The sequence below is a fragment of the Plasmodium brasilianum genome, chromosome 11 (genome assembly GCF_023973825.1).
Source record: "Plasmodium brasilianum strain Bolivian I chromosome 11, whole genome shotgun sequence".
NCBI classification, from domain to species: domain Eukaryota; phylum Apicomplexa; class Aconoidasida; order Haemosporida; family Plasmodiidae; genus Plasmodium; species Plasmodium brasilianum.
In genome coordinates, this window is record NC_090124.1 from 1532020 (window position 1) to 1547405 (window position 15386).

Genomic DNA, 15386 nt, shown 5'->3' on the forward strand with positions numbered 1-15386 from the left:
ATACACGCACATATACACGCACATATACACCTACATATATGTTTTCATTTATATATTTGAGTGAAAACGGCCCATTAATTTTTTTTTATTTTTTGTTTGTTCCACTCTTTTCATTTTTTTTTGGTATTTTTTATTTCCTTATTGTAACTTGTTAACATTTTTTTTTTAATTAAGTTATCATGCATTTTGCAAATTATGTCCGATAATTTATGGGCTTTATATTTACACATGAAATTTAACACAAAGGGAAAAAAGTGCAAAAAAAAAAAAAAAAAAAAAAAAAGAAAAAATGAGTAAAAAATGGGGAAGTGAAAACGAACACATGAACAAAAAAGTAGGACCAGAAAACCAGCAAATGCATAAAAAATGATTGAGGAAAAAATAAGAAAAAAATTCCCAAAAAAAAAAAAAAATAACACAAAAAAGAAAAGGAATAGAAAAGGAGTAAAAAGTTAATAAACAAAGAACAATTTATACTACATTTCTGAAGAATTGTAATAATTTTACAAATATATATATATATATATATATATATATATATATATGTATGTATGTATGTATGTATGTGTGTATGTTTGTGTGTATGTATGCGTGTATGTATGTGTGTATGTATGTATATATTTATGTATACATTCATATTGTTTATACATGGTAAAAAGAAAAAAAACTCTCCTTTATGAACTCGCCTTTTTTTTTTGGTTTATATGGCACTGCTGCTTTCTCATTTAGTAAATTTATAAAAACTATTTTGAAAAAATGAAAGTTCTTCATTTTCATGTACTCGTTCATAACAATTGTCTTTATTTCGAAATAAAAAATTATTACGTCAGTTAAATGGATATATAACCTCACTTAAGAAGTGTGCAATAAAAGTTGGATGCAACTGGGGAAGGGAAACTTAAGGGCACGTGAAACAAAATATGGAAAAAGTACTAATACACGTATATATGTATACGTGTACTTATACATATATGTGCGCATGAATATATATATATATATATATATATATACATACATATTTATGTATGCACATATATTCGTGAGTAGGTAAGTACGCCTTTGCAATTACTGCAACGTTTGAGACGCTTGTGAAACTCATAATATTTGCACATTCCATTATAATAGTTATATAATTTGGCCCTTGCATTTATTTTCGTTAAATGGCTTAATTATTTTACAACGAAATGAAAAAGAATACTTCCAAATAAATTAAGAATATAATTCTACTGACAACTGCCCCATGCTCTGTTGAAATAGTAACATCCTTTTGATAGTACACGTTTTGCGCAGATTTATGGGTACCCCACTAATGTACACAATCGTACATTTGCACAATCGTACATTTGCACAATCGTACATTTGCACAATCGTACATTTGCACATGCGTACATTCACTAAGTAATATTGAAGATACAACTATGTTTTATTAAATAACATCAGGACATGAATATATACAATCGACATTTTTTTTTTTTTTTTTTTTGTTTCTCCCTCTCCCCTATGTGCTACTTGGTTATATCCAATATACTAATTTACAACAGGGAACCAACTCCTTTTGAATATACATTTCATTTTAATTAAAAAAAAGAAAGATTATTCAAAGGTTACGTGATGATTGTCTTTTTTCTTTTTTTTTTTTTTTTTCAAAATAAAGTAAAATCAATTGCGCTATTTAAAATAATGCTTTTTTATTTTAATTTTTTATTATATATTTTTTTAAAGTTTTACATCCTAATAAAAGTAAATACTTTTTTTTTTTTTTTTTTTTTTTTAATTATGAATACACCATATCAATTTATTTTTTATAATATTTAAATAAAATCAGCATACATACATGTATATATAAATAAATAAATATATATATTATATGCATATGCCTTGGTATATACGTTCATACACACCTACATATGCACCCACATATACACACGCATGTACCTTTACATGTATTTATAATCATGATCATATACTTATACATAAATATATATATATATATATGTTTATATGCCCATATGTATGCGCATTTATCCGTATATTTATAAAAAAATATTAATATAATTTATACATATATGTAAGTGTATATGTATTTATATGTAAGTGTATATGTATTTATATGTAAGTGTATATGTATTTATATGTAAGTGTATATGTATTTATATGTAAGTGTATATGTATTTATATGTAAGTGTATATGTATTTATATGTAAGTGTATATGTATTTATATGTAAGTGTATATGTATTTATACGTAAGTGTATATGTATTTATATGTAAGTGTATATGTATTTATACGTAAGTGTATATGTATTTATACGTAAGTGTATATGTATTTATATGTAAGCGTATATGTATTTATATGTAAGTGTATATGTATTTATATGTAAGTGTATATGTATTTATATGTATATGTATATATATACCTTTTAAAACGAGAAAAAAGGGTGAGCAGGGCTTGAAATAAGAAAAGAACAATATAGGTAAATAATGATACGTTTTAAATAAACACAATTATTAAGCATTTAAATAACTCAGACGTCAATATATAAATAGAAACTGCCTTAAACAGCATTTAATAAATAGCTTTTTTTTTTATTTTGTTTACCACCACCCTCCCTTCTTTTCTTTTTTTCTTCGTTTTTTTCCTTTTTTTTTTTTTTTTTCTCTTTTTTTCTATTTTTTTAATATAATTTATAATAATTATTGTTAAATACTTGATGAACAAAACAGAATATTCAAAAAAAACTTATATTAAAAAAACAAAAAAAATACGCATACATTTATGCACATGCAGATATATTGTCGAATACGCGCACGTAACACGCATGCATGGGAATGTGAAACACATATATGCATGCATAATATGCACACACATATACATACATATACATATATATATATACGTATGTGTACATACAACTATAAACTATCCCTATATCCTTATCATATTTAGATCTTCACAATAAACGTTAAGCCTTGGCCTTGTTTGCCTTCATGACCTTTGACTCATTTTGTTTGTATGAGGAGAGCTTCTCTTCAATTTCTACAAATAAAAAAAATAAAATAAAAAATGAAAAATCAAAATCGTGCTAAATACCCATTTTGTTAATTTAAAAAATTACAAATGCTTCTACACATGTTACATACGCTAACGGATAGAGCATCAGGTATGCATATATATATATATATATATAATATATATATATATTATATTATATATATATATATGTATGTATGTATGTATGTATGTATGTATATATGTATGTATGTATGTATGTATTTGCCTCATGCTGCTTTATGTCCACACGGGGCTTACCCTTTAACTTTCCCGCCAAATCAGCCCTTTTGTTTTCCACGTTCTTGACACTCTCATCGCGCTTCTGCTCGTACATAGCTTTCTTTTCATGTAACTTTTGTATACACGAATCTACTTCATCAAAACTCACAGGCGGGTCTATCCCGGCTGTTACAAAATAACAAAGAATGTTCATGTCTAGTTTAAATATTTTTTGTTTATCCTTTTTATTTTTTGTTTTCTTATTTTCGTTTTTTTCGTTTTTTTCGTTTTTCTCGTTTTTTTCGTTTTTTTCCTTCACATCTGTGTTACTGTCTTGTTTATTATTATCCTCGGAAACTTGAACATTTCCATTAACTTTTTTATTTGATGGACCATTTTGCTGTTTTTTTGCCTCATCCAATTTAGCTTCATCTTGTATTTTTTTCAAATAAGCTAGCATATTTTCTATTAATGCTAATTCTTCTCTATATGGCAATAAATCAATATCCTCTAAGTCTTTCTCTAATGATTGTTTTTCCAATTCAAGATTTTTTCTTTCTCTATCTTCTTTCATCTTTTGTTGTTTCTGTTGTAATAAATTTAATTTATAACTCCTATATTGTTGTTTCTTTTCCTCCATCTCTACTGTTATATTACGTCTTTCCATAAAATAATGATTCATTTTTTTTGAATAATTACCACGTAAATTATTAAGTTCATTTAGCTTGTTATTTTTCTCTTGATAACTATTTTGCAATTCTTTTAATTTATTTCTTTCGTTTTTCTTTTCATTTCTCAATTTGTTAATCTGCTCCCTGATAGCATCCATTCTGCTCTTCAAGGGAACTGCAAGGATGGATGTGTGTAGGGGAAAGAATAATACACAAAAGACAAAAAAAAAAAAAAAAAAAAAAAAAAGATTAAGTAGTTTAGATGCTTCTGTGAGGGGAATGGTACAAATAGGGGAGTACCATAAACAATACGCAAATTTACACACCACATAGATATGCACATATGTGTGTATATATACGTACATGTATTTATGAACGCATGTATGAGTGAATAATATATATATATATATATATGTATACACCACATGCACTGTTTTGAGAACACTGAGCAACATCCCATAGTATCTACTCTCTCTTTATGCCTTACCTATCTCCTCGTCGTCGTACTTACTGGCTGCGTTTTCAATTTTGCTGTAGGAAGAGAGGAGTGGCTTGTTCTTATTGAGGGTTAGGATTTGATTGATTAATAATTTTTCTTCTTTTATTGATATAGTTGAAGTCATTAATTTATTTTCTATTTCTCTGACTTTTTTTTCAATATCTTGTTCATTCTCAAATCCAACTTGTTTTTTTAAATTCTGTGCATTTACTCTTAACTCCCTTTTATGTTTTTGTCTTTTTTCAATATCGTCTAAAATATTTCTTCTTTCATTTTCTAATTTATCAATTTCATGTTGAAAAGAATCTATTCTTGATACTATGTCCTTTTTCTTTTTGTTGTACTCCTCTCTTCCTTTGCTAGCGACTTTTATTTCCTTCTGCAAGTTATCCTATAACGGAAATGGGGAAGGGGGAGGGGGGAAATAGTACAACAAAACAATGTAGTAAGTGGTGAGAGTTTAACAAATAATCAATAAGTTACACGGTGAGTGGTAATACTAATGCAATGCACCATGAACAATAAACAACATGTATTACAAGCAAATATTTAAAATGTGGAAATAAAACTAATACGCATCAAAGAATACATATGAAATGTGAACGCATGCAAACAGTCAAACAGTTATCATTAAAATGGGGGTACAATGAGTGAAACAAGAATAAAATAAAAACAAAAAACAAAAAGAATAACACCTGTAACTGTAACGACAAATGCTGCACAACACCTAGGAGTATGTGCATACTTTCAATAATTATTGAGCTTTCAAAACTCGACAGTTTTGGTTGTTACACATTTACCATACGACTTATTCGTTTGACACATGTACAAATCAGAATTAACGAAAAAACAAAAGACTTCACACAAAAATGGGAGCACAATATATATGCACATATATGTATGTGTGCATACAAAAATACGTGTGTACGTATGCTTATATGCACAAATACGCGATTCTTAACACCTTACAATTTTCTTTTTAATTTCATCGATGGACTCCGATATATTCCCCAGCTTTTCATTATAGGCATCGAAATCGGGTTTCTCTACTTTTATTTTTTCTGCTTCCGTCATCTTTTAAAATTATTATTTCAAAGAAAAGAAGCCAAAAGAGGAGAAAAGGAACGAAAAGAATAGAAATGAAACAAAAGCACACGAAAATGGAAAAAAAAAAATTTGAAAAAATAATCTTTCCCTAAAAATACAATATTTCACTACAGAAGATTTTTTCTTTATTTATCAAACACATTGGTAATTTTTATCAAACGTTATGTCGACAATGTACTGAATGCAAATCGTGTGAAAGTGTTAACGTATATGAACTTCTTTATATAAATATTAGCTGAGAAAAAAAAAAAAAAGAGAAATTTTTTTTACAAGTAAAATTAAAACAAAAATACATTCATATTAATGCACGAACAATTAACACGAACATATAACACTAACACATAACACACGCATATAACACTAACATATAACACACGCATATAACACTAACACATAACACACGCATATAACACTAACACATAACACACGCATATAACACTAACACATAACACGAGCATATAGCACTAACAATTAACACGTCATTTCACACGATCATTTTTAGCTTTGATCTTGAACAGTTGCTTCTTATCACGCTGTGCATATACTTGTATGCACGTACATATGTTTATAACGTGTTTAACTGGGGAATCTACAAAAAATGCGCACATACGTTCGTTCTCTTTTATATTACCAAAAACAAAAGTTAAAACATCCCTTTACATTAAAAAAATATAAAAATCATAAAATAATAAACAATTATTCTAAAATGGTTTTATACATACATACATATATATATATATATATATATATATATATATATATATATATATATATATATATATACTTCAATCAGTGGATAAAAATTGCTTTCTCCTTTTCTGTTTTACTATTATACATATATATATAAAACATAATTATGTTTCGGGGATATGTAACACCTTTCATAGAAAACAGAAATATACATACTTTTTTTTTTTTATATATTTTAATACAAATAATTAAAGAAGTAATTGTTATTACGCTTACAAAATTTAAGTTCACATCATATACATACATACATGTATACATTTAAATGAATATATATATATATATATTAACATGTAAACATAAACGTATATATGCATACATATACAAACGATTTATTAAAACATTTACAAATATATATGTATATATACGTATATGCATATATATGTGTTTATATAGTCATATACAATATTACTGCATTAAAGATATATGCGTACACGTAAAAGTATGCAAATGGGTAAGGGGGTAGTAGTGGTAAGAAAAAATAGTATACGGGAAGGGATAGCTTAAGCGAATATAAAAATAAAAAGGTGTTGCTATATAACATTTTAAAACAAAACATTAAGTAAAAATTCTATACAGTTAAAAAAAAAAAAAAAAAAATTATAATTATTTGTATTATATATTATATAAATATATATGCATATATATGCGTATATGTACATGTGCATAATTATTATTGAAATAAACTTCGACAATTTTGATGTAAAAAAAAAAAAAAAAAAAAAAAAAAAATGTTAATAGAACTACAGCATAAAATTAGCGCAAAATTAAACTAATCGTGCATAAAAATATGCATACATGCATAATACGTACATACATACATACATATGAAAGTATATATATTACAATATTTTTAAAAAATTTAATATTATACCTTTATACATATCATACAATCATATATTGTTATACACTTGTGTACATATACTTATATATATATATATGTACATATATATATATATGTATATATATATATATATATATATATATGTATTCGTATATGCATTAAGTTATACTACTTTTGAATTATGTATATACTCCTAACACCCGTATGTTTTTCTACCCAAAAATTTTTACTCATTGGTAAAAAATTTCCTGTAAACAAGGGGGCAAAATGTGTACATAATAAAATATATACAAAAATATATACATATATATAAATATATATTCATGTAAATATACATATACAAATACGTATACATATATGTACTTATATATACATACACAAAAACATATACATGTACATATACCTAAACGTGTATATTATTTTATACTCATATCTCATAATGTACAAACAAATAATTTCAAGTGCTTAGCTATATACTCTTGTGATAATTTTTCGTATCATTTTAACTGAACAGTATTTTAATAAAATGTACAAAATTGATATGCAGATGAATATCAACAAATTATTTTTTTTTTTGAAGTTAATTATTTTTTTTATATGTTTATTTTATTTTATACAAATTGCACTTTTCTATGTAAATGTAAGTACTAAATTTTGATTTAATCACTTGGTAATAAATTTCAGGGGACAATATAGTCTATAGTATTTTTCCATTGTTTCAAATCGAAATGACTTCTTCTAATTACTTTATATATACATATGAAAAAAATTAAGAAATACATAAATAAAAAAGGAAAAGAAGAAAAAAAAAAAAGAAAAAAACAAAAAAGAAAAAAAAAAAAAAAAAAAAAGAAAAAAAAAAAGGAAAAATCTTTTAGCTAAAATTTTTACGTGAAAGAGCAAAAATATGGCCCATGTTCTGTAGTATTATACATTGCATAAAAATGTTTTATGTCCACTTTTTATGCATTTTGGTAGTCATTTATACAAAGGAATAATACATAAGTACACGTACATATGTACGCATACATATGTGTATGTGCATATATACATACATATATATATATATGCCTATGTATTGTTAGCATTTTTCTATACATTTAATACATAGATCATAACCCAAGAAGAGGCCTTAAAAAATATAATTTATTACCTTGTTATTTGTATTTTTTAAAACATAAATTAATGGATGATAAAATATACGTACTTGAAAGCTCCATTAACTTTACCTTGTATGCACGAAATTGTACAAGTACAACGAATATATAGTAGTATACATGTATAGAGATTTTTTTTCGGATTTAAAATTAAGAAAAAGAACACCTTGTCGAACGTACGTCCGTGTATACATATGTACATGAACACATAAGTGTATACATACCTACAAACTTACGTAGGTACATACATATGTACATATATATTTATAATGCAGAGGTATTAGGCTTATGTGCAATGGTTATCATTTTTTTTTAATCTTCATTTTATAAATTGCTTGGGGAAAAAATAGTATAAAGTAAAACGAAAAAATGAAAATAAAAAAGATTACGAGTTAAATTCGCCGCAATAGTATCCATTCATTATGCCATTAATATATGAAATTCTGTCATATAAATGAAAATATATAAATCTTGCTAAAAGAGAAAATCAAAAAAAAAAAAAAAAAAATGAAGAACGAATTTAAACAAATGTGAGTAGTACACACCTTTGTATGTCATATCCTGTTTTTAATTTAATCAACGCAAAAAAGAAAGAGGAAAAACCATTTATTTTACAAAACAGTACATTCACATATATATTATATACATATCTATATATAATATATATACACACGTAAGTAAAACTAAGATAGTAAATATTGCCATTTTGTGTATGCTCGTAAACCCATTATATAATTTTTATACTGCCATTTTGCATATGCGCGTAAACCCATCAAAATAATTAACGTAGACACACGCAGTATACCGAGCAATAACCTCAATACGCATTACACATTGTTAACCGTGTAAAGTTATGATGAGACTACAACCTTTTACCCATTCTACTCATTCCCTTTGTGGGAAAAGGACAAACATTTGCGATTAACATTTTTTTAGAAGTCATATATTAAAAATTTGTTTTTTTTTAAAAAAAAAAAAAAAAAAAAAGACAAAAAAAACAATGAAAAAAATAAACAAAAATGTCAACAAATGATACATTAAAAAAAACGATACTTTAAAACAAGGGGTTTAATTACATATCAAAATTTAATTATTTTTAAAAACGTAAAAACTTGCAAGGGGCGGAACGTATACATATACATACGAAAACGTATATATATGCGATATATGTGTGTGCATAAATGTATGTTGTACATATAATGCTTGCAAGCTTTATTTATTTTTTATAAGATATATCTCAAATATTTTGTTCAGGTAATTATTTAAATGTTTGATACTGGACACAACTGATATCTGACACCTGAACAGGACAGGAAAAAAAAAAAAAAAAAAAAAAAAAAAAAAAAAGACGACATATAATGTGTGTGCATGTGTGTATGCACACATAAGAATATTATTAAAGAAATAAGCATACAAATAGATGTACAATTAACATACATTGTATATAAAATAAATGCGCACGTTAATTCCATCTATGTGAAATAGTTATATATCAATTAAATATATCACTTAAAATGTACATGTTCATAAACATTACATCATCTAATAAACATACCCTTTTACTTCGTGTCGAATCTTTACTAAAATTAAAATTTTGTTTTCATTATTCGTAACTGGAAAGTGTATATATCCCGATGCGCACAACATTGATCCAATCTGGGCATAAAAGAAAAGAAATAATAAAATTAAATATAACTAAATAAAACAAAACTAAACAAAATTAAATATAATTAAACAAAATTAAATATAATTAAATAAAATAGCACAAGTAATAACTCATGCACGAGTTCATGCGTACAATAGGTACTTATATGCACATATTTTACACTATGCCTCTGACTTCTCCCTTTTTTTTTTTTCTTCCTATTCTCTATCATATTTCTCTCTTATTACCTTCAAAATGTAGAAATTAAAAGCGTTAATTAAATAGTTTAAGAAATATTTTTTGGAAAATTTTGGCACACCCATAATAATATCTTCATTATGAACTTGTGTAAGTGCCTTCCAATAAATTTTAAAAGTTGCCTCATTCATTTTATTCTCTCTAATAAATCTTGTAATAAGGATTGGGAGTTTCACAGAAAAGCTCGCGTTCTATATCAAGAAATAAGGAGAGAGGGGGGGGGGTATAAATAATTGCATATATGTGTCTTGCGCGTTTGTAGCATTAAAAAGTGTATGTGCATAGGTATGTATGTACGTATGTATGCACGTATCTATCTACGTATGTAGTATGCACGTATGCGCGTACATATCGCGCATTTACGTGCGTGCCCTCACCGATGACATAGGCGTAATAATGTTGAAGTAAATACTGGGAATATTGTAAAAAATGTCTGATATGGTAATAATAATTTTATAAATGTACACACTATGGCTGTCTATTTTTTCATTGTTTGCACTCTTTTGTTCCTTGATACTCATTTGTTCACAGTCTTCTATATTGATGCTGAAGAAAGGGGAAAACGGAAACGCATAACGAGAATGTTTACGTACACATGTACTGCATTGTGTGCGTTGCATTATGTTCGTTGTATGTATCTGTTATATAGATGTACGTGCTGTGTATATGTGTTTGCGCATTCGTCGTGTACAAACACATTCGACTGCGGCAAATTGCACACATGCGCAGTGCGCAAAAATATAAACATATAAGACTGCACAAGATGAACTGAAGGCATTTTTCTGAACATGTTCATAATTTTTTCCCGCACAATATACCTGCTCAAGTTAACCACGGCTTTCGAAATATTTTTTATATAAAAATTTAGTACAGCTTTATTTTCTTGATATTTTTGCTTTACCAGAATTGATATGATGTTATTTTTAAAAAATAAAGATTTATCTAACAAGCATGCATTAAACCATAAATCATTAATATTATTCGCTTTTTGTAAACACAAAATTTTAAATAATTTTTCATTATCATCTGTATTTTCGCTCGAATATTTAGAATTATGACTAGAGATACTGGATGATTTTTTAGAGTTATACGAAGAAGCATTTGATCCCTTACGTACTTTTTTCTTATTATAATTCTCTTCTGATGAATCATACGAAAATTTATTATTTGAATAATCATCACTTGCACTCTCATTATCATTGTCATCTTCCTCATTATCCTTATAATTTTTCTCGTATTTCCATGCTCTGTTGTTTCTATCGCGATGCTGCTTTTCAAATTTGAGAAAATTCTCTTTCTCGTTGAAGTCAATGACTGTGTGCCTAAGTACCAAAAAAAAAAAAAAAAAAAAAAAGGGGGGGGAAGCAAAACGACATGAACAGAAATGAAAAGGAGCGATGATATGATAATATGGAGAAGATATGATAATATGGAGAAGATATGATAATATGGAGAAGATATGATAATATAGAGAAGATATGATAATATAGAGAAGATATGATAATATGGCGATGATATGATAATATGGCGATGATATGATAATATGGCGATGATATGATAATATGGCGATGATATGATAATATGGCGATGATATGATAATATGACGATGATGTGGTGATATGACGAGTCAAGTTGTTCCCACAGGAAAATAACACACATGTGCAGACATATGCACAACACACATAACCACGTACATATATGCACATTCACATCTGTATATATACATGCAAGTACCCCAGCAAACGAGTACCCACATAGAAGGGGCATGTTTCCCGCTTACTTGTTCTTCTCTAGAAGGCGCTTAATCAGAAAATTCTCGTGCACTTTTTTCACGTTATAGAGTGGCATATTTTTGAGCAAATAGTTAAACATGCTAACATTGTTGAGGTTGCATAAATTTAAGAATTCACAAGCCCTAGTTTGTAATTCCAAATCTGGATGGTTAATGCAACTATTGAGTATTTTTTTAATATTGAGCATAAGTGTATTATCATAAAAGACCATTTTCATCATTGCCATTAATATTACACATTTGGTATGGGAAGAGCCGAAAGCGAAATATTTTTCTAAAATTTTTAGCTGATCCTTCATGGGTATTTTGTCTTTAATCAAATATCCAAATGAACCAATAATATATGAACATAAATGAATAAGCAATTCTATTTTTATAAAATTATCGGACAGATATTTATAGCATTTCATAGCTGCATATATCTGTACCTTTTGCTCTCCTTTATTCTTACCACTACTCGGGCTACTACCTATATTGCTATTACTGCCGCTAGTGCCATTAATATCGTTAATATTACTATTAATATTATTATTGTTATTACTGATACTGTTACTGTTACTGTTACCGCTTTTGTTATTTCCGCTTTTGTTGTTTCCGCTACTATTAGCTGCACAACTGCTACTATCACCGGAAATTTCTCGCTTGAAGGATTTAAAGTTTTTTTCATTTTGGACAAAACCTGTAATAATTTGAACCAAACGGAACCATACCTCCTGAAAAATATACTTATGTGTAATCTCGATCATCTTATATATCACATCGAAATACCACGTAAGATCAGGCGAGAAATTTTCTGCAAGTATGGATATTTTTATTATTATTTCGTTTTGTATATAGGGATCGATATAAGGTAAATGATGAAGAAAAACATTAATTAACAATTTCCAATTGTTATGATTACACATATTAAAAAGAATATTAAATGTTTGTAGCTTTATAGTTATATCATCATTGTTTAGTAGATTTACTAAATGCATAACATGTGCTTCAAGCATTTTATAAATTTTTAGATTCATTTTTAATTTTGATAAACTATTTAGAATTACATAATTAATATTAGATTTCTTTGTATCAAATGAAGTTGTTATTAAACATATAATAATATCTCTATTTCTATCCTCTATTTTGTCATCCAAGAAATTATATAAATTTGAACATTCATATATAATTCCATATTCTATATATATAGCACTTTTTTCATTTCTAAATTCTTCTTTTCCTTTTTTATTATTTAAATAAAAATTATTTTTTGTAAAACTTTTTCTAAATATATTCTTACTCCCACTCACATTGTAGTTAATACTGCTACTGTTCTGTTTCCTCAAGTGCACATTAAAATCATCGTTAATTTTTCCCTGCAACTTTTTATACGGCTTACTAATAATTTTGTATAATATATCGTTAATATTGTTTATAGTTGTTTGGGATAAGTTATGAATGTCATACAACTGTATCATTTGTAGACATTTTATTAGTAAAAATGGATATCTAAATTGACTATAATAAAATCCCTCATCAATTTTTAAATTATCATCAAGTATTAAATACAATACATTTAAAATGTAATGAATGTATTTGTTGATATATTTTTTTATTTCATAATAATTAACTTCTTCATAATTAAATGAACACTCAGATTCGATTTCTAAAATTTTGTCCACTTTTTTTAAATCATTATATACAAAATTTTGCTCATTTAGTAATGACGTTGATTTATATTTTTTTTTTAAATCATCTTTAATATTTAATGAAAACCGTTTACTACTTGAATTACTTGAATTATTACTTTCTATTTTTAAATCATCTTTATTAAATAAGTCATCACTTTCATCATTCATACTTTTTTTCTTTTCTTCTTTTTTTCTATAATAATATAAAGATTCATATTTTTGAAAAACTAATATAATTACATATATTAAATTTAGATATGCAAATACATTGAACATATTTATTTCGTTTAAATTTTGATCTAAAAATTTAAAAATTTCCAAATCATTTTTACTATCAAGTAGTAAGTCATGCCTCTTTTTATATATATTAGCTAAACAGAGAAAAGCTTTCTTCCTAATATTTGGTTTATATATATAATTCGATGTTACTATATGGAATATATCATCATATAAATTTTCTACTATAAGCCCATTAATTTTTTGACTAGCAAAATGTAAAGCTAAGAAATTTACTTTCTCATCATTATTTTTTATATCTAACTTTACAGTACTTACCATCATATTTAACATTTCATTATTTTCATTTATTAGTAATGATAAAGCTGTGTAACCACAATACTTATCACTAAAGTTGTTACTACTTATCAATTTTATTATGTCCAAATAGGATAACGATATCCCATACCCTAATATATGACAGTATATTAATTTCCATATATACTTCTTCCTCTTATAATTTGTTATATTCTTTTCATTAAATTTCTTTTTTATCTTTATAATCTCTTGCAACACTTTCTTCTCCTCTTCCTCCCTGCACTTGCAGTTCCGTATATCGTCAATGAAACAGTATAGCCCCTTTATGTTGTGCTTGATCATTTTATCCCGTTACTTGTTTGATGGATGCCTCTGCTGCGGTTGCTTCCAGTGCGACTGTCTATACTTATGACTGTCTTTACCGTAACTATCCCTTCCTACTTTGTTATCCCTATGGCATTATCATCAACCTTCTTCCAACTACTCGTGGGGGCGGATGCGTTTATACATTTGCACATGTGCGCATATAAATGAAATGAACAGGCAAATAATGCAAAATGGGCAAAAAAGGCAAAAAAGGCAAAATAGGCAAAAAAAGCAAAATGGGCTAAAATTTCCTATCACATTTGTACGTGCACACACATACATATATTCACGCAGAGTTACATATGTATGTATCTACTATACTGCGGAGGAGGCAACTCCAATATTCACAAAATCAATAAACTTTCAAATTCTTACAAAAAAGGGTCAACATGTACGACGTAAAGGTAAAAAAAAAAAAAATATATATTTACTTTGCACGCTTATGTAATTTAAATACACAAATATAAATACACACATATATATGTATACGCACATGAATATTCTCGCATAAATATACATACATGTAAGCAAATGCTCGGAATAAGTCAGTAACGGATATAAACAGAAAACATTCTTTAAAGCAAAACGTTTTAATATAAAAAAAAATAATAAATAAATAAAAAAAAAAAAAAAAAAAATCATATCAAAAACATATTATTATATATCATAACATATCATTAAAAATCATATCAAACCATATAATACCATAACATATCATACCATTACATGCAATAATTTGTGTGTGAAATAGTGTGTTACTATATATATATTAATGTAAACGTGCGTTAAAGAAATTTGTCAAGAAGAAAATAAAATTAATCATGGA

The 15386-nt window shown here is 26.5% G+C and overlaps 2 protein-coding genes across 2 annotated transcripts; both read right to left on the bottom strand.

Annotated features, from left to right (window-relative positions):
* Positions 1–2962: 2962 nt before the first annotated feature.
* Positions 2963–5514, bottom strand: MKS88_003795 (BFR1 domain-containing protein; the record flags this gene model as incomplete). Its single annotated transcript, XM_067216920.1, has 4 exons — positions 2963–3036; positions 3310–4116; positions 4429–4831; positions 5410–5514. The coding sequence occupies 4 exons, from the start codon at positions 5512–5514 to the stop codon at positions 2963–2965; spliced, it is 1389 nt and encodes a 462-aa protein (XP_067072606.1).
* Positions 5515–9507: 3993 nt separating this feature from the next.
* On the bottom strand, positions 9508–14536 carry MKS88_003796 (AP-2 complex subunit alpha; the record flags this gene model as incomplete). Its single annotated transcript, XM_067216921.1, has 6 exons — positions 9508–9595; positions 9851–9951; positions 10189–10389; positions 10576–10744; positions 11017–11520; positions 11979–14536. The coding sequence occupies 6 exons, from the start codon at positions 14534–14536 to the stop codon at positions 9508–9510; spliced, it is 3621 nt and encodes a 1206-aa protein (XP_067072607.1).
* Between the last annotated feature and the right edge of the window lie 850 nt (positions 14537–15386).